Genomic DNA, 25576 nt, shown 5'->3' with positions numbered 1-25576 from the left:
GTTTTTAAGGTAGCCACTGATTAAGTTTATTCACTCTTGCAATTACTGTCATATTCCTGTTAATTAATGAGAGCATTTTACTGTGCTTTGTTTCCTTATGGAGCCTGAGACAATGAGACAAGCGACATGATTTCATCTGTGCGTCTGGGAAAAGTCTTTATAATTGTTCTAGCAACAGTTCTAACTTTGACCAAAGTGTGCAGCAGACAATAGACCTTGGATATATTTTTATGTGTGTAAAGAAACACTAGATGACAAAAGTGTGTCTGTGAGATAGATGTTCTGCCTTTCTGTGGTGGAAAGTGTCTCCTCTCATTGGAATGAACGACTGTGTGTGCATTCGTGATCCTCTCCAACCCCCCCAAAAGCCTCCATCTCAACTGTGGTTCACACATAGCTGACTCGACAGGCCCAACAGCAGGCAATATCCCCTGCTTTCCAGCCTTTGCTCTGGATGGATTTGGTTAGTAAATCGTGACAGGGGGTCGGCCATGCCTGAGAGGAGAGGGGAATGAGAAGCAAGTGTTTGCTCCGTATCACCCAAGAGATTCAAGAAACAGCCGCTGTGATGTCCTGTCACCCGAAAGGCATATGAAAACAGACACACACATCTGTTATCCAAATGTTAACTTCAGGCGGCCCGTGTTGTCACGTTGAAGGGGGAATGGGATTGTGGCTGGCTAAAGACAAGAGCGCTTTACCTGAGGGAGGGCTTGGGCACCCTGCTCAGTGGTAAGAAAAACCCAAAGAGTTAGATTTTGCCACGGTTGCTGATAACGATTTCAGAGCTAATAGTAGCTAAAATAACTAATAATAATAATAACTGGTTTTGCTTCAGGACTCCAATTTTATATTGGACATCAATAAAAAAATCTTAAAATCAAAAATTGCAATTTAGTAAAATTACCATGAACTGCTTAGTCTCAAAAATATGCAAAATTATTAACATTAACATTATTGACATTGGCTGAAAATGAAATAGGAATAGGTGTAATTTACTCATGGACCCATATTTAAAGGAATGTTCCGGGTTCCAAGTTAGTCTCAATCAGCAGCATTTGTGGCATAATGTTGATTACCACAAACATTTATTTTGACTTGTTTTTCCTTTTCTTAAAAAATAAGCAAAAATCTGGGTTACAGTGAGGCACTTCCAGTGGAAGTGAATGGGGCCAATTTTTGTTTAAACGTAAAAATGTGAAGCTTGTAATTTTATAAAAGCCCTTACATTCATTCTTCTGTAAAAACTAGTGTATTATTCAAGCTGTAAAGTTGTTTAAATCGTCATTTTTATGGTACACAGAAAAGATTAGCAAGTGATTTTTATCACACTAAAACTGTTAAATTTTGTTGCTATACTTTTGAAACAGTGAGTATTTTAGTGTTTACGGATTAGCCCCATTCACTGTATCTCACTGTAACCCAAATTTTTGATTTTTTTAAAGAAAATGAGGGACGAGTCAAAATACATTTTTGAGGTAATCAACATTTTGCCACAAATGCTGTCGACTGAGCTTAACTTGTACTAAACCCGAATTATTCCTTTAATGTAGTCTGGATCAAATTGTCTTTTACCTGGCTTAATTTTGTTTGTTTTTCGAAGATGAGGGCAAGTCATGCAACCTGTCCACATTGACATTTACCTAATTTGCAGACTGATCACACTTTAAATTCAGCAACAGGAGATCTAAAATTCTGCTGCTGAAATTGGTCTCTGCTAACCAAAATTTAAACCGCTGCCCCCAGTGGCCGAAGCTGGAAGTGTTGTTGACCAATTCCCAGGTGAATTGTCCACAGGGTGGTTTACATTTTACATTTAATTGTATGAATTTGGCAGATGCTTTTATCCAAAGTGACAGTACATTGAAGGTATATATTTTTTATCAGTTTGTAGTTTCAGTTTTAAATGATGTAATAGTCAACAAGAATGCATAAACTCAAACCTCATTCCTAAATCTAACCATCAGTGGAGTAAATAGGTAATATTAGAGCGAAAATGCAACCTCAGAATTTCGCTCACTATTGTTTATGTGAATGCGATTACTTCCTGGTTTCCACGGGACACTACACCCAACACTGGTGGCGCTTGTCAGAAAATTGGCAGAATGTGGTGATTTCAGGGTACATGAACATTCGGACCAGCATGTTGATTTCCTGTGTGGTCATGTTGTAATTCTGCTAGCTTCTACCAAGTTACAGATGAATTTTCACCAAAATACTGTAGCGATGAACTGGACAAATGGCTTTTGGGAAGCAACAAAAGTTATGGGAAGCAATTTCTCCTCTTTTTTAAAGGTTGATAAGCCTTTTAAGATATATTGCTGTTCTTACAATTTATGATTATTTGGTTGCATTTAGCAATATTTATTTCAACCCTATCAGAACAGACCAGCGACCCATTTTGGGGTTGTGACCCACCAGTTGAGAACCATTTTTTTAAGGAATTTCCTTGGTCATGGAAAACTGGCACTTGTTGAAGGACATCAGAACACAGACATGCAAACACAGACACAGAAGTCTTTACTTGTGTAAGCTGATATATTTAACTGCTCCTATAATGCCAGGATGATAATGTACTTCATGTACTTGTTTGAAGATTCCCTGCATTCCACAGATCTCGAACAGGAATAAGTCACAGAGCAGGTCACCTGGTGCAAGATGCCCTACCCTGCCACCTGAGCTCATGGCAAAACATGCTCCTCTACTCAAAGAAACATATATACACCTCTCTGTCAGTGTAAATCCAAATGTGAACGGAAATGTGTGATTTGAGAATACTTGTGTACACAAGTGGACATTATTAAATGAGTTAATCCAAATGTAGCTCTGAACAGGGTTTGTTTGGAAGTCTGTGGGGTCACATGGGACCACACTAAACACTGGTACCACGCTAAATACTCTGGCACACCAGTTACTGTGAGACCGACAAAGATTAGCTCTAGTAATCTGCTGCTGGTGGCATGAAATTCACATTTATGTGTCCAAGGTCATTCATCATGTGTAGCTACCTTTCTCCTTGTCTCTGTTGGATGGAACCTTTAGTGCTGCAGAAAAGAAGCACAAGATGGTCACAAGTAATTAAGTGGCAATCTTCAGAGTAAATGAACTAGTCTAAGCTCCACTGCACCAAGATGCTTTGGAAGGAGTTGTTAGTGCTCTGGTCTAGTTGGTAACATTTTGGATTTAAATCTATATAAATGAAAAGTTTTAACAATTACCAGGTTCAATACAAGTGAAGGTTAATCAACATATTTTAGTGCGATAAAATTTCTTACTAACCTAATATTGGTTATATCCAATATTACAACTATGTTGTCATTACGACATAACGCCAGTAAACCCTGTAATCTCGGTAGGCGATTTGATCATACTATAATCATGTAGAACAAGATGTTTTTATACTTAAATCATGTTAACAATTATAATGTTCATGTCTTGTGGCTATACTTTTGAAACAGTGTGTATTGTAACATCTATGGACTGGCCCCATTTACTTCCATTGTATGTGACTTACTGTTCTGCGGTATTTTATTTCAAAATAAACAAGGGACAAGTCAAAATTATTTTCTGTGGTAATTAACGTTATGCCACAAATGCTGTCGACTGACTTAACCAAAGTCCCTTTTCAGCATGTTTCAGCAAGTCAGTCCACTTGGCTGCCATCTTGAGAAAGCCCCGGGGCAGCTACTTTCTATATGGAAACAAGCAACAAAAATGTACAGTTAGTACTTACACAATCTTCTACAATCTACTTGAATGGAAAAAGACAGAAATCTCCAAAATGGTTGGTCAAGATAACGATCAAATAACATATTTTAAATTAGTCATAAAATCTGACAACAGTAATATCATAAATTGTGCTTGTCTTGTTCAGATCAAGAAAAAAACAAAAACAATAAACGCTATTTTTCAGGACATTCTCAAGTTAATTGACAGGCGATGTCTGTATCTAAAAGGTGAATGGCTCTTTTACCTGTAAGGTGAGACTTCCTTTTCTATGTCTGCCCTATTAGGTGTTCCAGTTTCTCTCATTCATTGTAATACAAATGGTCTGTCTTGGGCTAAACAGTCTCTGGCTTAACTTGTATTAAACACAGACTTTAAAGACTCTTTAAAAGACTTTGAGTAGTGTGTAAAATGTGTGAATGCTGCTATGCTGCCATCCATTTCCTCAGAAATCTGCAGAAAACAATCAGGAACATGGCCTCATTTTGCTCAGTCTTCAACAATAGTTGGTCTTAGAAATATAAAGAATGAAATGAAGGCACAACGGAATAAACACTGAACTGATTGTTTTTAGTCCATTCAGCATGGATGGCTGTGCACTCTCCCTTATAGCCTGCAGCAAACCCTTGTCGTATCATTTCTTGTCAAAACGGGTATCACAAAAGAGATAGAAACTTTATTCAGTCCAAAAGGCCTGCAGAAATGAAGCTCTCGTAGAATTCCGCTGCTTTCATCTGTGGAATTCGCTCGGCAGAGCAGATTAGATTTAAAGGAATGTGCAGGAATCAATGCCTCTATTGGCAGCAGAGCGCTGAGGTCTGCTATGGTGCTGTAGCTGCTGCTGGGATATAACGTTCTCCCCCTTGGAAAGCATGACTCATTAATCAAATATTCATACAGGCAGCATCGTAAATACGAGCAGAACACAAAGTCTCCTTAAAGCTGCCATGCATCCCAGCACAAGTGCCCTTTCATGTAACTCTGACAGAAAGGCCAGCATGTTGCCTCACCCCTGATGTCCTGAACTTCCCCCTTTTCCTCTCTCCTCTGTGCCTTATTTCCTAAAAACAGCCCAGCATGAATTTACTGATCACAGACACAAGCTCTGGAAAACAGTGTTAAACGATGGGCTTATTGTACTCGTCTGCTTCTGTCTTCCTGACATGCACTGGTAAAACAGGCAGTGGATTCTTTTGCTCTGTACTACAGAAGGGTATCTTGTTCCCCCAACCAGGGCCTATAATTGCAGGCCATGACCTTATTAATATAAGAATTTGTATTTAACATGAAAATAGCACAAGCATTGCTCAAACGGAAAAGAAACAGAGGAATTAACCATGGCAACATTGAGTCCCATAGAAGGATATTTTCTTTCCTCTGGAAAATGCCATAATTAACGGATACAGATTTTTTCCATTTGGTTGAATGGGTTGCAGTTAACAAGTGCAAGTCATTTTCATTTGCAGTCTTGCCCGTTTGTTGGGGAAAATGAGTTAATAGATTCACAAGAACTCAATAGCAAGTTTGAGGTTTAATAAAGAATGTAAAAAAAGAAAAAAGAAAAACACTTTCATGTTGGCATTTACAATAAAATGTACTCCATTTTTTTTTTTTTTTTTAACTGATCAACCATTTAAGATTTATTGTACACTGAGATCAACAAATTATACAACTGAAATGCTCATTGTGCAAAATGGATTTAGCAACCGATATTAAAATACACTGTGGTATTAAAGGTTATAAAATCTAATCTCTAACATTGAAATGGTAGAATTAGTAGGTCTGCATAAATAACAGAAAAAAAATTAAAAAATTAGGGTGATTAAATACAATGTTTTAACACTGTGTGCTAGAGCTAGTGTTAAAGTTCTGTTCCATGTCAAATGCTTTGGTTCCAATGTGTTTCCAAGTTATTCACAACAACTGGATATGGAAGTAAAATATCTTCTTTTATGTTGACAATTTTGCTGAAATGATCACTACAAAAGGGGGATTAAAATTAAACAGTCAAGTTATATAAAAAATTATGCATTTGATTCATACTAATTCATGTCCTGCATCATAACTTATGAAAATAATAGAGACCCGTGAAGACTTATGAGAACATAGCAGCTCTGAAATTCTTCATTTCACACATTGGCATTAAACCATTCGACTGTTAATAAATTATAAAAAAAAATTAATGTTGTATGAAGCCTCCCAACCCCCCCTTTTTTAATCTAGCTACTACTGCTACTGCTAAACAAGCACTATGACATGTTTATTTTGGCTGTGTATGCAGGCTTATGTGATACAGTGTTTTCTACTCCACAGTGAAGGCACATTATCCTTCCATTCAACATAAAACACAAGTCAGTGATTAATCAACCTTCATCTGATAATGATGTGCACCTTTCAAATAAGAAACTACATCTACTATTTGATTTGTTTATTTTTTTGAATGTTTTTTAATAGCTATATTAACCCAGAGAGAAAAATGTGATTCTAGTTGAATTACGAAATGTATGTATCAAACAAACATGTCCATTGCATTTATACAAAAAGCACTGCAATATTTGCAGGTTTAGGTAGTAAAGGGATCGGAACTTCAATATAGTGTGTGACAGAGGCCATGATCTGTGATGGGTTATGGAGCACTCCAGAGTCTAGACTATATAAAAAAATCTGTACATCATGTTTGCTTACAAGCACATATTGCCAAGAACTAGATAAGGACAATGTAGTGACATCAGTATTGATACAGTACATAGGTTCACTTAAGTGTTCAACTTTGTGAAGCTAGTGCATGCATCCAGTCTTTCAACTTGGCTTTTTGACATGAATAATCAAGGTGGCATAGGGTCCTACATTTTAGGTCCAAAGTGTTAAAGAAAGACTGATCCAGATGTACAACAGTAGTCCTAATTTGTAGTGTAATACTTGGGCTGTGAGTTGATGGCTCAAAGGGTTCTCTCAGAGCAGAACAAAGTCTCCTGATGTTGCCCCTGCTTTTCTTGTGTCCTTGATGAAAGGCCATTCTCTCTTTTCAACAGAAACCGAAAGCTCATAATCTTTCCCATGTCCTTTCATAAAGGTGAATGCAGGGTATTTTTCTTTCGATGAAGGCTGTAATATCTGGCATACAAAAACACAGTTTGTTATAGACCTAACACTGATAAAATGTGGATTTTTAATCTTAAATTAAGTTAAATATAATTTAAATAAATCTCAATCATTATAAAGAAGGACAAAGGAATTTACAAGATTTGCCCCTAAAAGTAGTCTATACAAGGATGAAGTGACAGTTCCCAATTACACAGTTAAATGCTGCCATCTGCTGACAGAAATCTAAAAGAACTGCCTTGTTACTGCTTAAGGGAAAATTGATATTTACTCTGGTTAAAGTGTGGTGAAATTGGAAAATTGGCTCTATTTCAACAAAAGAAAACACTTAACATGTCTTCATGCATATCAAAACAACAAATATGCAACATAAGTTCTTAACAGCTGTACATCCTTACAAATATGGTTTTGGATTTGTTTACCCACCTTTGAAAGTTGGCTGCTAATTCTTTCATAGTGTTCAATGTTTTTGGAGTAGAATCCAATTGTACAGCTTGGGTCCATTTTATTGAAAGCCATTTTCTTAGGTGATGGGCAATGATAAGACTTTAACCAAGAAAAATTATCAATGATTAAAAGGAGTCAAAAGAAGCCATTTGTGATCCATTTGCACAACTAAACTGCATTATAAATATTAATTCTTAATATCCATATACAGTGTAATAAGCTTGTAATACAGATTGGTGCAATACTGTTCCAAATTGGTCATTTGTGTGTTCATGTGAAACCATCAGATAGCAGATATGAAAGTTTTTTACTTTCTGACATACTGTTTTAGACAAATTATGGATTCTGCCTGAGATCTGAATGGCTTAGACAGCTGAGCTAAAAGTATGGAACAATATTTCTGTCTTTTGTCAAGTCTCTTACAGCACACAAAAAGCGTAAAAATAAGTTATGATGCTGAAATATAAAATCGTTGGAGCTAAATATAATATGTTGGAGCGGATACAAAGTACAGAATAATGTGTAAATCTCTTGCATTCAGTAATTGAGCATGGAGGACTACTTTGAGATTCATACCCTTAAGTACAGAAACTATTAAATTCACATCACTGTGCGGCGGTCAGCTTTTTGTAATTTCACATTACCTGCAGAGGGAAATTGCTTGTGCTGACATCCACAAAAGACTGACAGTAATGAGGGTCCAGGTAAATCAAGCTGTCATCTGCAAGGACAAAACAAAAGACAAGTTATTCAAAAAATACAGTGATTATTTTAATGCATATCCTTTCCATATTTCTATGCAGAACAGATCAAAGTCAACCACCTCAGTTGGGCTTCTAACAATCAAACTCAAGTATTTTTTCTTGGCCCTTCTTAAGCTTGGATGGATAAAACTCTGTATAATCAAATCCAGTTGTACAAGCACATTTGTTATGCTGCAAAAGGGGCTGTCATTTAATTTTGGTGTGAAGAAATTACTTTTACAAACATGCAATTATATTACATAATTTGCATATGATGAATGCATGCAATAGGCTGAGCCCAGCAAAGAGAATGTATTGCTTGTCATTTAGACATCATTGTGGAGTGTATTTCAAATTGCTAAAATGTAAATGGGTAAATATTGACTACCAACATGTACAACTGAAGGTTTCCACTGGCTGCTGAAGGTGATGGAGAGTGGGGCCACTGGAGAGCTCTGAAATCTATGCAAGTTGTTTATGGACATGTAAAATGTCTGCTACTTGGGATATCCTTGCATGATGAATGGTGTAGCATTTTGATGGGTTTGGGAAAAATAAAAGAAGCTTCCCTGATGGTGCTGGCCTTCTATATGTATGCATTAATTTACTTTGTCTATTTTTAACCATCACAGAGTATGCAAAATTACTTCTGAATAAAAGACTAACCTTGAAAACCAACAAAATAGTAGGCCTGTTTAGGCTTTCCGCCAATGATACCGATACAGTACTCTAAGCTCAATATACTCTGGAGGAGAGAGGAAGAGAGCAGTTAAGGTCACAGTTTTAAGTCAATAGCCACATCATTAACAAATATTTATCTCTTTCTCATCATATGTTCTGGTTTGTAGATAAACTAGAAACTGAAATGATCTAGATTAAGTTTTTGAAAATCATGCAGAAATAACAAAATTAGTTATTGCCATCTATGACCATGTCTTCTACAGCAACATGTATCTAGCTATACTTGAATACATAACCATCAGTATGTGCTAGTTAGTTATTAAAGCAGTTCTAGAGAAAAAAGGCTCACCTTGACAAAGCTGAAGTATTCTGTGTTGATCTTCTCTCCACCCAGTCTCACAGGAATGAGGATGATGACAGCCCTACTACCAGGAGCAGCTCCAGTATTGAGTCCCTGAGGATTACTGTGGCTGCCCGTCTGCCCCAAATGGCTATCAATAACATCAGCACTGTACACTGCAGACAAATCAATAACAGAGGTCAAAACCGGGTCCGCTGTCTATCTCTCTCACTGTCAAGTGGTACAAATAGAGCTCATACTCAATCTAATTGTGTTCCTCTTACCCTAACTATAAAATGATTCAGCTACAATTGTTATTAGGTTCAGTATTGGAATTTAAAATATCTCCTAGAAACTAAAATATTTATCCTGGGTCTTAAAGTAAATAAAAAAATTAAAAAAATCCAGAGACAGTAAAAAAAAACAACAAAAAAAAAACAATCTAATTAAAAGCTGAAATTCTTGAAAAATAAATAAATATTGGCACAATATTTTGTAAGAATCTTTTATTACTATTTCTAAAATAAAGCATTGACATTTTTTTAAAGATTTTTAATACAAAGTTTTAAATATATACACTGGCGGCCAAAAGTTTGGAATAATGTACAGATTTTGCTCTTATGGAAAGAAATTGGTACTTTTATTCACCAAAGTGGCATTCAACTGATCACAATGTATAGTCAGGACATTAATCACGTGAAAAATTACTATTACAATTTGAACAAAATGTTCAAAACTTCTTAAACTACTTCAAAGTGTTCTCATCAAGAAATCCTCCAAGAGCAGCAATGACAGCTTTGCAGATCCTTGGCATTCTAGTTGTCAGTTTGTCCAGATACTCAGGTGACATTTCACCCCACACTTCCTGAAGCACTTGCCATAGATGTGGCTGTCTTTTCGGCCACTTCTCACGCACCTTACAGTCTAGCTGATCCCACAAAAGCTCAATGGGGTTAAGATACATAACACTCTTTTCCAATTATCTGCTGTCCAATGTCTGTTTTTCTTTGCCCACTCTAACCATTTCTTTTTGATTTCTGTTTCAAAAGCGACTTTTCTTTGCAATTCTTCCCATAAGGCCTGCACCCCTGAGTCTTCTCTTTACTATTGTACATGAAACTGGTGTTGAGCGGGTAGAATTCAATGAAGCTGTCAGCTAAAGGCATGTGAGACGTCTTTTTCTCAAACTAGAGGCTCTGATGTACTTATCCTCTTGTTTAGTTGTACATCTGGCCTTCCACATCTCTTTCTGTCCTTGTTAGAGCCAGTTGTCCTTTGTCTTTTAAGACTGTAGTCTACACCTTTGTATGAAATCTTCAGTTTTTTTTGGCAATTTCAAGCTTTGTATAGCCTTCATTCCTCAAAACAATGACTGACTTACAAGTTTCTAGAGAAAGCCGTTTCTTTTTTTGCCATTTTTTATCCTAATATTGAGACATGCCAGTCTATTACATACTGTGGCAACTCAAAAACCAACACAAAGACAATGTTAAGCTTCATTTAATGAACCAAATAGCTTTCAACTGTGTTTGATATAATGGCAAGTAATTTTCTAGTACCAAATTAGCAATTTAGCATGTTTACTCAAGGATAAGGTGTTGTTGTGATGGTTGCTGGAAGTGGGGCCTGTCTAGATTTGATCATAAATTAATTTTTTCTAATAGTGATGGTGCTGTTTTTTACATCAGTAATGTCCTGACTATACTTTGTGATCGTGCATAAAATCATGCAGATAGGGGTCAGGAGCTTCAGTTAATGTTATCAACCATCAGAATGGGGGAAAAAAAATATGATCTCAGTGATTTGGACCGTGGCATGATTGTTGGTGCCAGATGGGCTGGTTTGAGCATTTCTGTAACTGCTGATCTCCTGGGATTTTCACCCACAACAGTCTCTAGAATTTACTCCGAATGGTGCCAAAAACAAAAAACATCCAGTGAGCAGCAGTTCTGTGGACGGAAATGCCTTGGTGATGAGAGAGGTCAACAGAGAATGGCCAGACTGGTTCGAACTGGCAAGTCTACGGTAACTCAGATAACCGCTCTGTACAATTGTGGTGAGAAGAATAGCATCTCAGAATGCTATTCTGAAATGCTGGTTGCCACTGTTTTGGTGGCACGAGGGGGACCTACACATTACTAGGCAGGTGGTTTTAATGTTGTGGCTGATCGGTGTATATACACACACAATACTGTGCAAAAGTTTTAGGCACTTGTGAAAAATGCTGCATAGTGACGATTTCTTCAAAAATAATGCCATAAATAATTTTAATTTATCAATTAACTTCATACAAAGTCCAGTAAACAAAAACAAAACAACTAAATCAATATTTGGTGTGACACTTTGCCTTCAAAACAGCACCAATTCTCCTAGGTACACCTGGACATAGTTTTTATTGTTTTTTGGCGATATGATGTTCCAAGATTCTTGGAGAATTCACCACAGTTCTTCTATCTATTCAGTCTGTCTCAGTTGCTTCTGTCTCTTCATGTAATCCCAGACTGACTCAATGTTCAGTGGGGGGATCTGTGTGGGCCATGCCATCTGTTGCAGGGTTCCCTGTTCTTCTGTTCTAATCTATTCTATTTGTAAAATTTGTTTGGAAGTCTAAAATGCATATTTCCTATTAACACACAAAATCTGAATATATAAATAACTATCTTAAGTCAAATGTTTTTGTGAAAGATCTTAAGTGCCTAAAACTTTTGCACAGTACTGTATATATAAGATATTTTGACATTTTTTAATACACACTTTGTTAGGGACAAATGGAGTATCCCTGAGAAAACGTATTGATATTCATGACTTAAACATTAATGGTATTTGTAAAAACGTTGAAAAATACGTTTAAATACAAGTAATTTTTTAATTAATACATTTTGTACACTCACGTGTATTCAAGGTGCAAAGAAAGTACACTGCCTGGCCAAACAAAAAAGTCGCCGTTTGGATTTAAATAATGGTTATGATCTAGGGTTGCTTTAATTGGTCAAGTCTAGGCTCAGCAAACGTTATGCAGCAATAAAATTAAGTTAGCTGAGTATCTAAATGTACTGAATGGCCAGTGTGGCATGGGGTGCGTGGTCATGTGTCGGTCTGCGGGAGAGAGAGAGCGGTAAGGCTCGTCACCTGGTTCATAACTCTCTCTAACACCTGTCTCTCATTACAGTGATGGCGGAGGGAGACTTAAAAGGCATGCCAGAGCATCAGAGAGGGGAAAGAATGACCAGAAAGCACAACAATCAGAGTGCCTGAGAGTGTGCTACATTGCCTTTATGTTTATAAGGACAGTTACTGTCATGTGTGTGAAAACTGAAAATTAAAGAGCTAACCTTGAACCTGCTTCGTTGTCTTGTGCCCCGAACTAAGAACATTTTCACAGCCAGGTTATCCCATCAATGGATTTCTTCTCCCCTGACAGAACGGGCATTTTCCAGGACGACAATGCCAAGATTCATCAGGCTCAAATTGTGAAAGGGTGGTTCAGGGAGCATGAGGAATCATTTTCACACATGAATTGGCCACCACAGAGTCCTGACCACTGAAAGTCATTGGGATGTGCTGGAGAAGACTTTACAGAGTGGTACGACTCTCCCGTCATCAATACAAGATCTCGGCCAAAAATTTATGCAACTCTGGACGAAAATAATGTTGTGACATTGCATAAGGTTGTCAAAACAATTCCACGACAAATGTACGCCGTAATCAAAGCTAAAGGTGGTATTGACGACGGGAGATTCGAACCACTCCTCAAAGTCTTCAAGCACGTTAAGGTCAGGACTCTGTGGTGGCCAATTCAAGTGTGAAAATGATTCCTCATGCTCCCTGAATCACACTTTCACTATTTGAGCACGATGAATCTTGGCATTATCGTCCTGGAATATGCCCATGCCGTCAGGGAAGAAAAAAAATCTACTGATGGGATAACCTGGTCATTCAAGTAGTCAGCTGACTTCATTTTATTGCCGCATAACGTTGCTGAGCCTAGACTTGACCAACTGAAGCAACCCCAGATCATAACCATTATCTAAATCAAAACGGCGACTTTTTTTTTGGCCAGGCAGTGTATATTAACACTTTTTTACTTGATGGTTACACCACTTGACATTTTTTAAGCCACTAAATAAATGTTTTTGTAGAAAATGCTATAAAAAAATATTTTTCGAAAATGTAAGAAACTAACATATACACAAAGATGACATTTCTATTAACTAGATACATGTGTTTCTTATTTTTATCAACTCATACAACCTTTTGTCAACAACACTTAAAACAATGTTTTGCTCCATTCAATTTTTAACAGTAAATGAAGTACTAATATAATCTCATCCTTAGCAAATAATAAAGATTATGCTGAATGTTAGGAAATATTGGCAGAGGGCTAATTTCTCTATAAATATCATACCTGTGCAGTCCTGTGCTACATAAACACTTAAGCCTTTTAGCATTGGGTCTGTGGCCCCATCAACAGCTTTTCTGAAGGAGAAGTGAGAATGACAGAGTGAGAAATTTTTATAACATTCATAACACCCTTTTTTTCATTTTTAATTTGCTGCAAAATTACTTCCAAATCAATGTGAAAGAATCACCATTTCTGGGTCTGGACATTTGCTTGTCCAGTGCTGATGAAACATTTAAGTGAAACATCCAAACATCACTATGTAATGTTACATCAGTGAGGACTGGGTGATTATTAAGGCAGACTGTTATACACATACAATTGTATCTATAAGCCATCATACCTGAGTATGTGTGCCACCACTGCTGGGCCATACCAATCTCCTGCCTGTTTTCCTGATGTCAACCCTAGCTGCACTAGTCTGTGGATGCCCAGCTGGGCTAAAGGTCCGTCTCCAAACCAGGACACAATGGTGCGGTGATAAGCCTCTTTCAGGTAGGAGTCAGCCTCCTCAGCCCTTCCCTGAGAAGAGCAGTGAGGCTGTGTGACCTGTGCTCTTTCTCCCTGAACGGAGGCCTCTAATGTGGCCACAAGTTTCCGTGCTGCACTGCTGGTCCATGTCTCTGTATCCAGTGGTTCCAAGGTCAGTGCCTCTGCCCAGGTCCAGTCTGGTGACAAAGAATTTAACAGATTTTAAGAACATACATACATACATATAATATATATATTAAAAAGAAAAAGTGTTTGCCCCCTTCCTGATTTCTTATTTTTTTGCATGTTTGTCACACTTAAATGTTTCAGATCATCAAACAAGTTTAAATATTAGTCAAAGATAACACAAGTAAACACAAAATGCAGTTTTTAAATGAAGGTTGTTATTATTAAGGGAAAACAAAATCCAAACCTACATGGCCCTGTGTGAAAAAGTGATTGCCCCCTAAACCTAATAACTGGTTGGGCCACCCTTAGCAGCAACAACTGCAATCAAGCGTTTGCAATAACTTGCAATGAGTCTTTTACAGCGCTGTGGAGGAATTTTGGCCCACTCATCTTTGCAGAATTGTTGTAATTCAGCCACATTGGAGGGTTTTTGAGCATGAACTGCCTTTTTAAGGTCATGCCACAGCATCTCAATAGGATTCAGGTCAGGACTTTGACTAGGCCACTCCAAAGTCTTCATTTTGTTTTTCTTCAGCCATTCAGAGGTGGACTTGCTGGTGTGTTTTGGATCATTGTCCTGCTGCAGAACCCAAGTTCGTTTCAGCTTGAGGTCACGAACAGATGGCCGGACATTCTCCTTCAGGATTTTTTGTTAGACAGCAGAATTCATGGTTCCATTTATCACAGCAAGTCTTCCAGGTCCTGAAGCAGCAAAACAGCCCCAGACCATCACACTACCACCACCATATTTTACTGTTGGTATGATGTTCTTTTTCTGAAATGCGGTGTTACTTTTACCCCAGATGTAATGGGATGCACACCTTCCAAAAACTTCAACTTTTGTCTCGTCAGTCCACAGAGTATTTTCCTAAAGGTCTTGGGGATCATCAAGATGTTTTCTGGCAAAAATGAGATGAGCCTTAATGTTCTTTTTGCTCAGCAGTGGTTTTCGTCTTGGAACTCTGGCATGCAGGCCATTTTTGCCCAGTCTCTTTCTTATGGTGGAGTCATGAACACTGACCTTCACTGAGGCAAGTGAGGCCTGCAGTTCTTTGGATGTTGTTGTGGGGTCTTTTGTGACCTCTTGGATGAGTCGTCGCTGCGCTCTTGGGGTAATTTTGGTCGGCCGGCCACTCCTGGGAAGGTTCACCACTGTTCCATGTTTTCGCCATTTGTGGATAATGGCTCTCACTGTGGTTCTCTGGAGTCCCAAAGCTTTATAAATGGCTTTATAACCTTTTCCAGACTGATAGATCTCAATTACTTTCTTTCTCATTTGTTCCTGAATTTCTTTGGATCTCGGCATGATGTCTAGCTTTTGAAGATCTTTTGGTCTACTTCACTTTGTCAGGCAGGTCCTATTTAAGTGATTTCTTGATTGAGAACAGGTGTGGCAGTAATCAGGCCTGGGTGTGGCTAGAGAAATTGAACTCAGGTGTGATAAACCACAGTTATGTTTTAACAGGTGGGGCAAACACTTTTTCACACAGGGCCATGTAGGTTTGGATTTTGTTTTCCCTTAATAATAACAACCTTCATTTAAAAACTTCATTTTGTGTTTACTTGTGTTATCTTTGACTAATATTTAAACTTGTTTGATGATCTGAAACATTTAAGTGTGACAAACATGCAAAAAAATAAGAAATCAGGAAGGGGGCAAACACTTTTTCACACCACTGTATATACAGTATATATATATTATATATATATAAATAAAAAAAATCTATAAATCAATGCTCCATAATTTATTTGATCAGAGATAATCAGATAAATTTAAAATTACATCTGTAATTCAAGAAACCCAATCATTCCAACAGCTTCTCAGCTTTGTGTTTAACCTTGTGCGACCCCGCAGCCTCATGCGAGGACTCACTATTTTGACTTCGCTATATGCAATGCATAATTAAAATTCATTTAAAGGAATAGTTCACCCAAAAATGACAATTCTCTCATTATTCACTTACCCTGATGCCATCTCAGATGTGTATGACTGTCTGTCTTCAGCAGAACACAAATGAAGATTTTTAGAAGATAGACCTCTGTCAGGTCCTTATAATATAAGTACATGGGTGCCAGCAATTTGACGGTCCAAAAGTCATATTTAGGCAGCATAAAAGTAATCCATGCGACTCCAGTCGATCAATGAATGTCTTCTGTAGCGAATCGATAGGTTTATGTCAGAAACAAGTCGATAAATAAAATGTTTTTAACTTTAAATCGGTGCTTCCACCCAGGGCTCTGATGTAGTTTGAAATGGCCGAACACTTGCGTGACATTCATTCTTCTATTGTAAATAAGCACCACTTTTGAATTCTCGCGTGAACTTGCTGACACGCTTACGTCACACTTTGCGTCAGCTGCTGGTCGAAAGCGCTTTTTTAAAAGTTAATAGCATTTTAATTATCGATTTATTTATTTTTTACACAAACGTATCGATTTGATTTAGAACACATTTACATATTGCTGCCTAAATATGACTTTTGGACCATCAAAGTTCTGGCACCCATGCACTTCTATTATAATGAAATGACAGAGCTTTTTCTTCTGCTAAAAATCTTCATTTGTGTTCTGCTGAAGAAAGACAGTCATACACATCTGGGATGGTATCAGGGTAAGTGAATAATGAGAGAATTTTCATTTTTGGGTGAAATATCCCTTTAAACCCATTGCATAGTGTTCAGGACACTCTAAGGAGTCATTTAAGGGTTAAACTTCTGATGCACGGATTCACGTGACCAAACACCATGGCGTCGATTTCCGTGAACTGCTTCTATGGGTGCAGTTCCAACAAAAGTGCCTCTGATAAGAAACCTCGTAAAAAAAATTAACTGAAACCTATTTGGTTCTCTAGTTTCGTTTGATATGCTGCTTTAAATATTTCATTCATTTATTGCGCTTTGGCACGCTGATAAACATGAAGTACTCGGATGAGACTATGGAACGGTGTTTTGACAGACGTTCCAAAAACATGTTTGTTATTTTGAATAACTTTTCACAGAAACAAATCTGTGGGTCATTTCGCTTCATTTGAATCAAAATTTTGTTATATTTTTGTTTGTTAACACTGTACAATAAGGTGCTATTCATTAACATTAGTAAAAGCATTCCTATATATTTACTCTGCATTTTCACATTGAGAATAAATGTATTCGTCCAAAAGCTGAAAAATTTTGCTTTCAGAGGATTTATATGGAGTTAGGATGAAAATAAGATGCATTACAAACTGTTCTGAGACCAGTGCAGACAGACAGCACACTGGAGGTTAAGTCATTCACTAAATAGGGAGCAAGGGTGCATCCTATAGCTTTCCGGTGCAGCTAAGTGCATTCACTTCTAAAATCCGACCAAAATTTCAGTTTCAGGCAGCAGATGATGTATGGATCACTCAACATGTTTGGCAGACATGGGACAGATAATCAGTACATACACTACCTGACCAAAAAAATAAAGTTGCATACTCTAATATCTCGTTGGACCGTTTTTAGCTTTGATTACGGTGCATATTCGTCGTGGCATTATTTCGACAATCTTATGCAACGTCACAACATTTATTTTAAGCAATCTTTATGCTCCCTAGCAAATTGAAGTAGTTTTTATCTGATTAGCCTCACTAACAAGTGACTTTATTGTGGCCACACAGCTGTTTAATCCCAATCCTGTAAATTCTCCTTGCATTGTGTGTGTGGAAATGCTCTTACTTTCACTACTTTCACATAGCCGTGAGTTCTACTGTCAATTTTTTTTTTTATGATGTGACTTCATCATGCGTTTTAGTGATCTCTGATCACGATCGTTCAAGATTTTTTTCCGACCAAATTTCTTCCACGAAGCTGATGGTTCACCACCATCCTTCCAGGTTTTAATAATGCGTTGGACAGTTCTTAAACCAGTTTCAGTAATTTCAGCAATCTCCTTAGTTGTTTTCTTTGCCAATAATTTGCCCCTTCTGAAACACAGTAACATCTTTTCCACGACCACGGGATACGTCTTCCGACATGGTAGTTTAAGAAATGAGAAGCTACACACTGCATCAGTTAGGTTTAAAAGAATTGTTGCCAGCTGAAACATATTAATCACTGCAATAATGATCCAGTCATAGGCTCTTAAGTACCTGCTTATTTAAATCCAAATGGTGACCTTTTTTTTTTTTTGGCCAGGCAGTATAGATTCAGAATTTTATAATTCAACATTTTGTTTTTACATGATTGGCAGTGATTTGATGATGCTGGCCATTACTTTTACTCAGAATTATGTATTCATCTTTCTAGCTTGTTTATTAGGTGCTACTAGTTACACATCAAAAAAGCACACAGAAGTCACGCAGGGGTCTAAGGAGGTTAAAATGTACATGGGCATTACTGTTGCTTGATGCTGTCATGATTCACTGTTGTGTTGCCTTGTGTTTATCCTCTGTCTTCTGTTTTCCCTGGACTACACTTCCCTAAATGCACTGCCCTCATCTCTGTCAGCTGTTCCCAATTGTTCTCACCAGTGTTCCATTCCCTCATTAGTCCTTGTGTATATAATGCCCTGATTTCTGTTGTCTTTGTCAGTTGTTGTGTTTTCTCCATTTCATGTACCAGTTCCTACTGTGGTTGTAACATTTGTTTTATTTTCCTAGTTCCTAGTTTTGCCTTGTTCCAGTGTTTTCCTTGTTTTTGCACTTTTATTTAGTTCTTATTAAACTTCAAGCTGCACCTAGATCCTGCTTTCATACTTCCTTCAAACGTTACAGAACAACTGACCAAATGGATCTAGCGGCTATGTTCGTCCAGTTGAGCTGGGAGGATTTACCCATAAGGGAATACTCCCATTGTTTCAGCACCACTGCCAGCTTCACTTGATTTGCTGATTCCCACCTTAAATCAATTTACCGGATCGGTTTAACAGCTCACCGGTGGAGGGAATTGCCGGAGACGGGAGACTACACGTGGGAGGAATACGTGAAATTGACACTAGAAACTCTGGCTTCAGAGGATACTCCTCTCCCTACCCTGATCCCAGCTTCCAAGCCTTCCACGCCTGAGTCTGCTCCATGCCAGGTCACAGCCAAATTTAAGTCTGTTCCACGCTATGTCACAGCCCAGCCTCCCGTGGCCCCTGTCTACAAGCCTTCCACAACCTCTCTCCAAGTTGAATGATTCCCCCAGTGAGGTCGGTGCGTAGGGCCATGATGACCCTTCCCTACAAATTCAGTTCCCACGCCTGCCACAGCCAATGAGCCAACACACACGCCTGTCACGGCCAACGAGCTTGAAGCCTCGTCTGTCCCAGAGCCAGCGTTGCCAGCCTCGTCCTTCCTGGAGTCAGTGTTCACAGCCGCCCGGAAGCGAAGGAGGAAAAGAAGGGCTTCTGCTATCAAGTCTCTTCCAGTGTACATGACCATGGAGGTAATTTCCAAGTCTCTGCCCGTGCTCACGACCACGGAGGTCGTCCCCCGAGTCCCTGCCCGTGCTCACGACCACGGAGGTCGTCCCCCGAGTCCCTGCCCGTGCTCACGACCACGGAGGTTGTCCCCCGAGTCCCTGCCCGTGCTCACGACCACGGAGGTCGTCCCCCGAGTCCCTGCCCGTGCTCCCCTCGAGTCCCCGCCCGTGCTCACGACCACGGAGGTCGTCCCCCGAGTCCCCGCCCGTGTTCACGACCACGGAGGTCGTCCCCCGAGTCCCCGCCCGTGTTCACGACCACGGAGGACGTCCCCGAGTCCCCGCCCGTGTTCACGACCACGGAGGTCGTCCCCGAGTCCCCGCCCGTGTTCACGACCACGGAGGTCGTCCCCGAGTCTCCGCCCGTGTTCACGACCACGGAGGTCGTCCCCGAGTCTCCGCCCGTGTTCACGACCACGGAGGTCGTCCCCGAGTCTCCGCCCGTGTTCACGACCACGGAGGTCGTCCCCGAGTCTCCGCCCGTGTTCACGACCACGGAGGTCGTCCCCGAGTCCCCGCCCGTGTTCACGACCACGGAGGTCGTCCCCGAGTCTCCGCCCGTGTTCACGACCACGGAGGTCGTCCCCGAGTCTCCGCCCGTGTTCACGACCACGGAGGTCGTCCCCGAGTCTCCGCCCGTGTTCACGACCACGGAGGTCGTCCCCGAGTCTCCGCCCGTGTTCACGACCACGGAGGTCGTCCCCGAGTCTCCGCCCGTGTTCACGACCACGGAGGTCATTCCCGAGTCTCTGCCTGTTTTCGCCCCTCGAGCCTCCCACGGCTCCAGTCTCTAGTCTGTAGTCGCCACCCAGGCCTCCTGACCCTGTTTCAGCCCTGTGGCCACCAACCAGGCCTCCTGATCCAGTCCTTACCCTGAGGTGGTCTCCCGGCCGTCCGCCTGATCTGCTCTGGTCTTCTTGGTCTCATGGCTGTCCGCCTGATCTGCCCTGTTCTCCTTGCCGTCCGCCTGATCTGCTCTGGTCTCCTTGGTCTCATGGCCGTCCGCCTGATCTGCTCTGGTCTTCTGGGTCTCCTGACCATCCGCCTGATCTGCTCTGGTCTCCTTGGTCTCCTGGCCATCTGCCTGATCTGCTCTGGTCTCCTGGGTACCCTGGCCATCTGCCTGATCTGCTCTGGTCTCCTGGGTACCCTGGCCATCCGCCTGATCTGCTCTGGTCTCCTTGGTCTCCTGGCCGTCTGCCTGATCTGCTCTGGTCTCCTGGGTCCCTTGGCCATCCGCCTGATCTGCTCTGGTTTCCTTGGTCTCCTAGCCGTCCACCTAATCTGCTCTGGTCTCCTTGGACTCTTGGCCGTCCACCTGATCTGCTCTGGTCTCCTGGGTCCCCTGGTCATCCGCCTGGTCTCTTTGGTCTGCCGGCCTTCTGCCTGATCTGCTCTGGTCTCTTTGGTCTCTGGCTCCATCTTGGCCCTGCCTCCCTTATCAGCCTTCCTTGGACATCAGGAGCCACCCATTGGGGGGGGGGGGGTTCTGTCATGATTCACTGTTGTTTCTTTGTGTTTATCCTCTGTCTTCTGTTTTCCTTGGACTACACTTCCCAAAATGCACTGTCCTCATCTCTGTCAGCTGTTCCCAATTGTTCTCACCTGTGTTCCATTCCCTCGTTAGTCCTTGTGTATATAATGCCCTGATTTCTGTTCAGACTTTGTCAGTTGTTGTGTTTTCTCCATTTCATGTACCGGTTCCTATCGTGGTTGTAACGTTTGTTTTATTTTCCTAGTTGCTAGTTTTGCCTTGTTCCAGTGTTGTTTTTGTACTTTTGATTTAGTTCTTATTAAACCTTACGATGCACCTAGATCCTGCTTTCGTACTTCCTTCAAACGTTAAAGATGCATTTATGGTTGTACAGTACTACCAGTAACAGCCATTCAGCCACTTAAAAGGGTAAGGGACTTTTTTGTTTTTTTGCTCATGTTAAAATATTTTTGATATCTTGTCTGTGGGCTTTTATTTAACAGATCACACTACATATGTTCAAAGTTAGCTTGTGCACAATATATTTGGGCTTTTAATGAACATAACATATGCATATTTCTTGAGAGGTCTGAATAATTTTGCTTTCATAGTTTAAAATCAGCCTTAACTATACGCACACCAATTAGTTATATTCTTAATTTTGTTAACAAGCTCAGAAATTACAATATTTACACCGGCAAGAAAAAGTATGTGAACCCTTTGGAATTAGCTGATTTTCTGCATAAATTGGTCATACAATGTGATCTCATCTTTAAAGTCACAAGTTTAGACAAACACAAGGTGCTTAAGCTAACAACACACAAAAAATTACAATCTTTAATGTCTTTATTGAACACATCCCCTTAAACATTCACAGTGCAGTGGAAAAAGTGAACCCTTGATTTAATAACTGGTCAGTGGCAGCAATAACCTCAACCAAGCGTTTCCAGTAGTTGCGGATTAGATCTGCACAACATTCAGAAGGAATTTTGGATGACTCTTCCTTACAGAACTGCTTCGGCTCAGCCATATTCTAAGGATGTCTGGTGTGAACGGCTCTCTTGAGGTCATTCCACAGCATCTCTATTGGGTTAAGTTCTGGGCTCTGACTGGGCCACTCCAAAAGGTGGATTTTTTTATTTTTATTTTTATTTTTTTTTTTATTCTGTAGTGGATTTACTTTGTTTAGGGTCATTGTACTGCTGCATCACCCAACATTTACTGAGCTTCCGTTGGCGCACAGCCACCCTGATGTTATCATGTAGAATATCTTGATAAACTTAGGAATTCATTTTTTCCTTGATGGCAAGCGGTCCAGGTCCCGAAGCAGCCCCAATTCATGATGCTCCCTCCGCCGTACTTCACTGTTGGATTATATTTTTGTTGGTATGTGGTGCCCTTTTTACGGCATACGTAGTGCTGTGTGTTATTCTCAAACAATTCAACCTTAGTTTTATCAGTCCACAAAACATTTTCCCAGTAGCGTTGTGGAGTGTCAAGGTGGTCTTTGGATAATTCAGGCATGCAGAAATGTTTTTGTTGGAAAGCAGCGGCTTCCTTCGTGGTGTCACTCATTGAGCATTCTGCTGTGTGCCCTTTGAGTCATCTTGGCTGGACGGCTACTTCTAGGGAGAGTAGCCACAGTACTAAATCATCTCCATTTATAGACAGTTTGTCTAAATGTGGACAGATGAATATCTAAGCTCTTCTAGATAACTTTGTAACCCTTTCCAGCTTCACGCAAAGCAACAATTCTTGATCTAAGGTCTTCTAAAATCACTTTTTTTTTGCGAGGTATGGTCCATGTCAACAGATACTACTTGTGAATAGCAAACTCAAAATGTTTGAGTGCTTTTTTTTTTTTTTAAGTCAAAGTAGCTCTAAACCACACATCCATTCTTGTTTGATGCCAGGTTTGCTAACTCCTGACTCTAATTAGCTTTTGTTGACATCATTGGCCTAGGGGTTCACATACTCTTTCCAACCTACACTGTGAATGTTGGTGTGATATATTCAATATATACAAGAACAATAAAATAATTTGTTATTAGTTAAAATATTGTTTGTTCATTATTGTGACTAAGATGAAGATCAAACCAGATTTTAAGACAAATGTATACATACTGTAAATGCAGTTAATTCCAAAGGGTTAACATCCAGTGCACTAAGAAATAGAGGAACAGATGTCTTTCAGAAGTTCTGAAAGTTTTTCCTAAATTTCTTTGAGCTATTTCACAGACATATTTAAATTTGACTTTTATTGAGACAGTGGGGCTAGATCTCTACGAACAAAAGTTCAATTACAATATTCAACGAAGTACGTATTTCACTTTTACAACATTTTATCCTCAAAAACAGGGTAGGTGTCTGAAATGGTGTGTGTAGGAGTGCTGAGGGTCATAAAGGTGCTGACCAGTGTGTGGGGCCCTTAGATAATGACCTTGCAAAGTGTCAAGGCCTGTAATTGGCCAATAAGTATATTTTATTAGCCATTAACCTCTTTATAGGTAGACATTTCTATAATGACATTTCATTACAGACATGGCCAATGGTGACACTTCAATGTTGTTTTTGAATGATGGTATTAAACTGGCAAATGCTGGGGCCTGTTCACCTTACTGCAAAAAACTGCCCTCAGTCAATCATGAGAGCTCATTCATTAGAAAGTGACAACCTCTGATATTGAAATATCCAACCTCTGCAATGAAAACTTTAAACAGAATTATTTTTTCACTATAATTTCTTCTTAAATTGAACAGTCAAAAGAATGCTTCAACCCCTTCAGTTCTAAAACTGTGGCAAAATCTATTTAAACAACACACACCTAAGAACTGTTTTTCTTGGGATATGCTGCAGCATCAGAACCGTAACTCTTACCTGGACAGTTATTAGAATCAACAACTTAATCTGTGGTACTTAAGGGGTGTATGCCAAATTTGGTGCCTGGCAGTACTCAGAAGAAAGATTTGCAGATTGCCACAGAATTGGAACGCTAGTCATTCACAAAATTCTACAGATCTCCTGCATGTGTTTATTTGATTTGACCCATTATACTGTAATTCATCCCCCCCCCGAAATGTTTACAGAAAAAGTGATTTAGGCAGATTCAGTGTGTGTCTACTCATCATTCACTCACAACTCGATCTCACCTCTACCCAAAATGTGAAGCAAGAGAGCCTGGGACAAAACCATCTGCCCAGCTCGGAGTGTACAACCCCACCCACAGTCTGAAGTGAGGGTGGAGCCTGGAAGGGCAGGAAGTTCTTCTCGATAGGTCAGCCAAACTCGTGAGGTGAAGTCCCTTCGAAATCCATCAACGTTACCCATGACGACGACATCATCATCTAGTGCATCAGCAGTACTACTCTCAGTAGGGCTTTCATCATCTGAGGACAACAGTTAAGAATATTTGTGTATGAGAAATAGAAACAGCAATGTTTCTTTTAAAACTGCCTAAAGCAATTATTAAATTACAACAGGTTATGCAATCAGTGCAAAATATTGTGCGTGTAAAATGGCTCTCTTACCCACAGCCTTGAAGTGGTAGCATTTCCCCAACAAGAAAACAGGAGAATTACGACTGAAGGCAGTTTTTGTTTTAAGAGCCCAACCTACAATTGATGTATTAAACAAACATTCATGTTTAGTGAAATGCAAGCATGTGTGAACAAAGACATCATTTTAGCGAGAAGAAAATGAAAGACTTCCAGTGTCAGGTAAAAGGAATATCAACATCCTAACAGTGACATGTGAGATCTGTCTTGACATACTGTATTTCACATTGTGCCATGCTGACATGAACTTGGACTTCAGTTTCTCCACCTCGTCGGTCCCTTTAGTCTCCATTTCATCAAACGCGGAGCAGAACCCATCACAGCACAAACGCTGGAGTTTTTGTGAAATGTTTCTAATACGAACAAAACAAGTTGTATTCTCCTGGAAAGATGATATGAACTTGCTCACTCACATATTATTATTAAGCTTACATTTCTATCACCTATGTTAAGTAATAGTTAACAGTACAATAAAATGATATATGCACTGGTCAGAATAGAGTTACATAAATACAGCTCAGTTTGTTGTTGGCTGACTAGCATGATAGTTAATCAGTAAACTTGTACTTCTTTCTAAACGTTACGAAGTTACCAACAATAAACCTAAATGCAAACAAGCGGCAAATACTTTGCAAAAAGAACAAATAAACGATATAAAAATGAAATTATATAGTTTAAATCGTACTTGCTCACATGTCTTCTTGTATTGAAGATCTCGCAGAGCAACTACTCACTTCTGTTTACACTTTGAGGAAGTGGCGATCTCGTGCGGTCTCGCGGTATTTCAGAAATGGAAAAACAAATTCTTGCTGGACGCATTTGGGACGACGACTGTCTACCTTTATTTCTTGATGGACACTGATGTATTTTGTCTTTTGAAAGATTGCTATATTTGTACCAATTTAATAAAAGTTGTTTTATTTTTTTTAATTTTTTTTACATTTGAAATAATAAAACGAAAATGTGTATTGTTGAAGCGTTGTATTATTATTTTCTTTAGTTCATATTAAAGCAATATTTAGCT

The 25576-nt window shown here is 39.5% G+C and overlaps 1 protein-coding gene across 5 annotated transcripts; it reads right to left on the bottom strand.

Annotated features, from left to right (window-relative positions):
• Positions 1–5238: 5238 nt before the first annotated feature.
• Positions 5239–25312, bottom strand: LOC127445813 (cysteine protease ATG4C-like). 5 transcript variants are annotated; one of them, XM_051706166.1, is made up of 11 exons: positions 25238–25312; positions 24769–24934; positions 24526–24609; positions 24148–24384; positions 13782–14106; positions 13445–13515; positions 9049–9215; positions 8685–8763; positions 7920–7996; positions 7255–7374; positions 5239–6840 (listed from the first exon to the last, which is right to left on the bottom strand). In XM_051706166.1, the coding sequence occupies exons 2-11, from the start codon at positions 24842–24844 to the stop codon at positions 6679–6681; spliced, it is 1398 nt and encodes a 465-aa protein (XP_051562126.1). In that variant the 5' UTR covers positions 24845–24934; positions 25238–25312; the 3' UTR covers positions 5239–6678. The 5 variants fall into 5 exon arrangements, with proteins under 5 accessions (XP_051562126.1, XP_051562127.1, XP_051562125.1 ...); XM_051706167.1 differs by having other exon boundaries at positions 24769–24905; positions 25238–25296; XM_051706165.1 differs by having other exon boundaries at positions 25246–25291.
• Between the last annotated feature and the right edge of the window lie 264 nt (positions 25313–25576).

The sequence above is a fragment of the Myxocyprinus asiaticus genome, chromosome 9 (assembly GCF_019703515.2).
Source record: "Myxocyprinus asiaticus isolate MX2 ecotype Aquarium Trade chromosome 9, UBuf_Myxa_2, whole genome shotgun sequence".
Classification (NCBI taxonomy): Eukaryota; Metazoa; Chordata; class Actinopteri; order Cypriniformes; family Catostomidae; genus Myxocyprinus; species Myxocyprinus asiaticus.
This window is presented reverse-complemented; position numbering and strand designations above follow the sequence as displayed.

Coding starts and splice junctions, on each gene's coding strand:
- LOC127445813 (XM_051706166.1), bottom strand. CDS start 24,844: ATGGAGACTAAAGGGACCGACGAGGTGGAGAAACTGAAGTCCAAGTTC. Junction 24,385..24,525: donor CTACCACTTCAAGGCTGTGG/GTAAGAGAGCCA, acceptor TGTTGTCCTCAG/ATGATGAAAGCCCTACTGAG. Junction 7,375..7,919: donor CAAGCAATTTCCCTCTGCAG/GTAATGTGAAAT, acceptor TCTTGGTTAAAG/TCTTATCATTGCCCATCACC.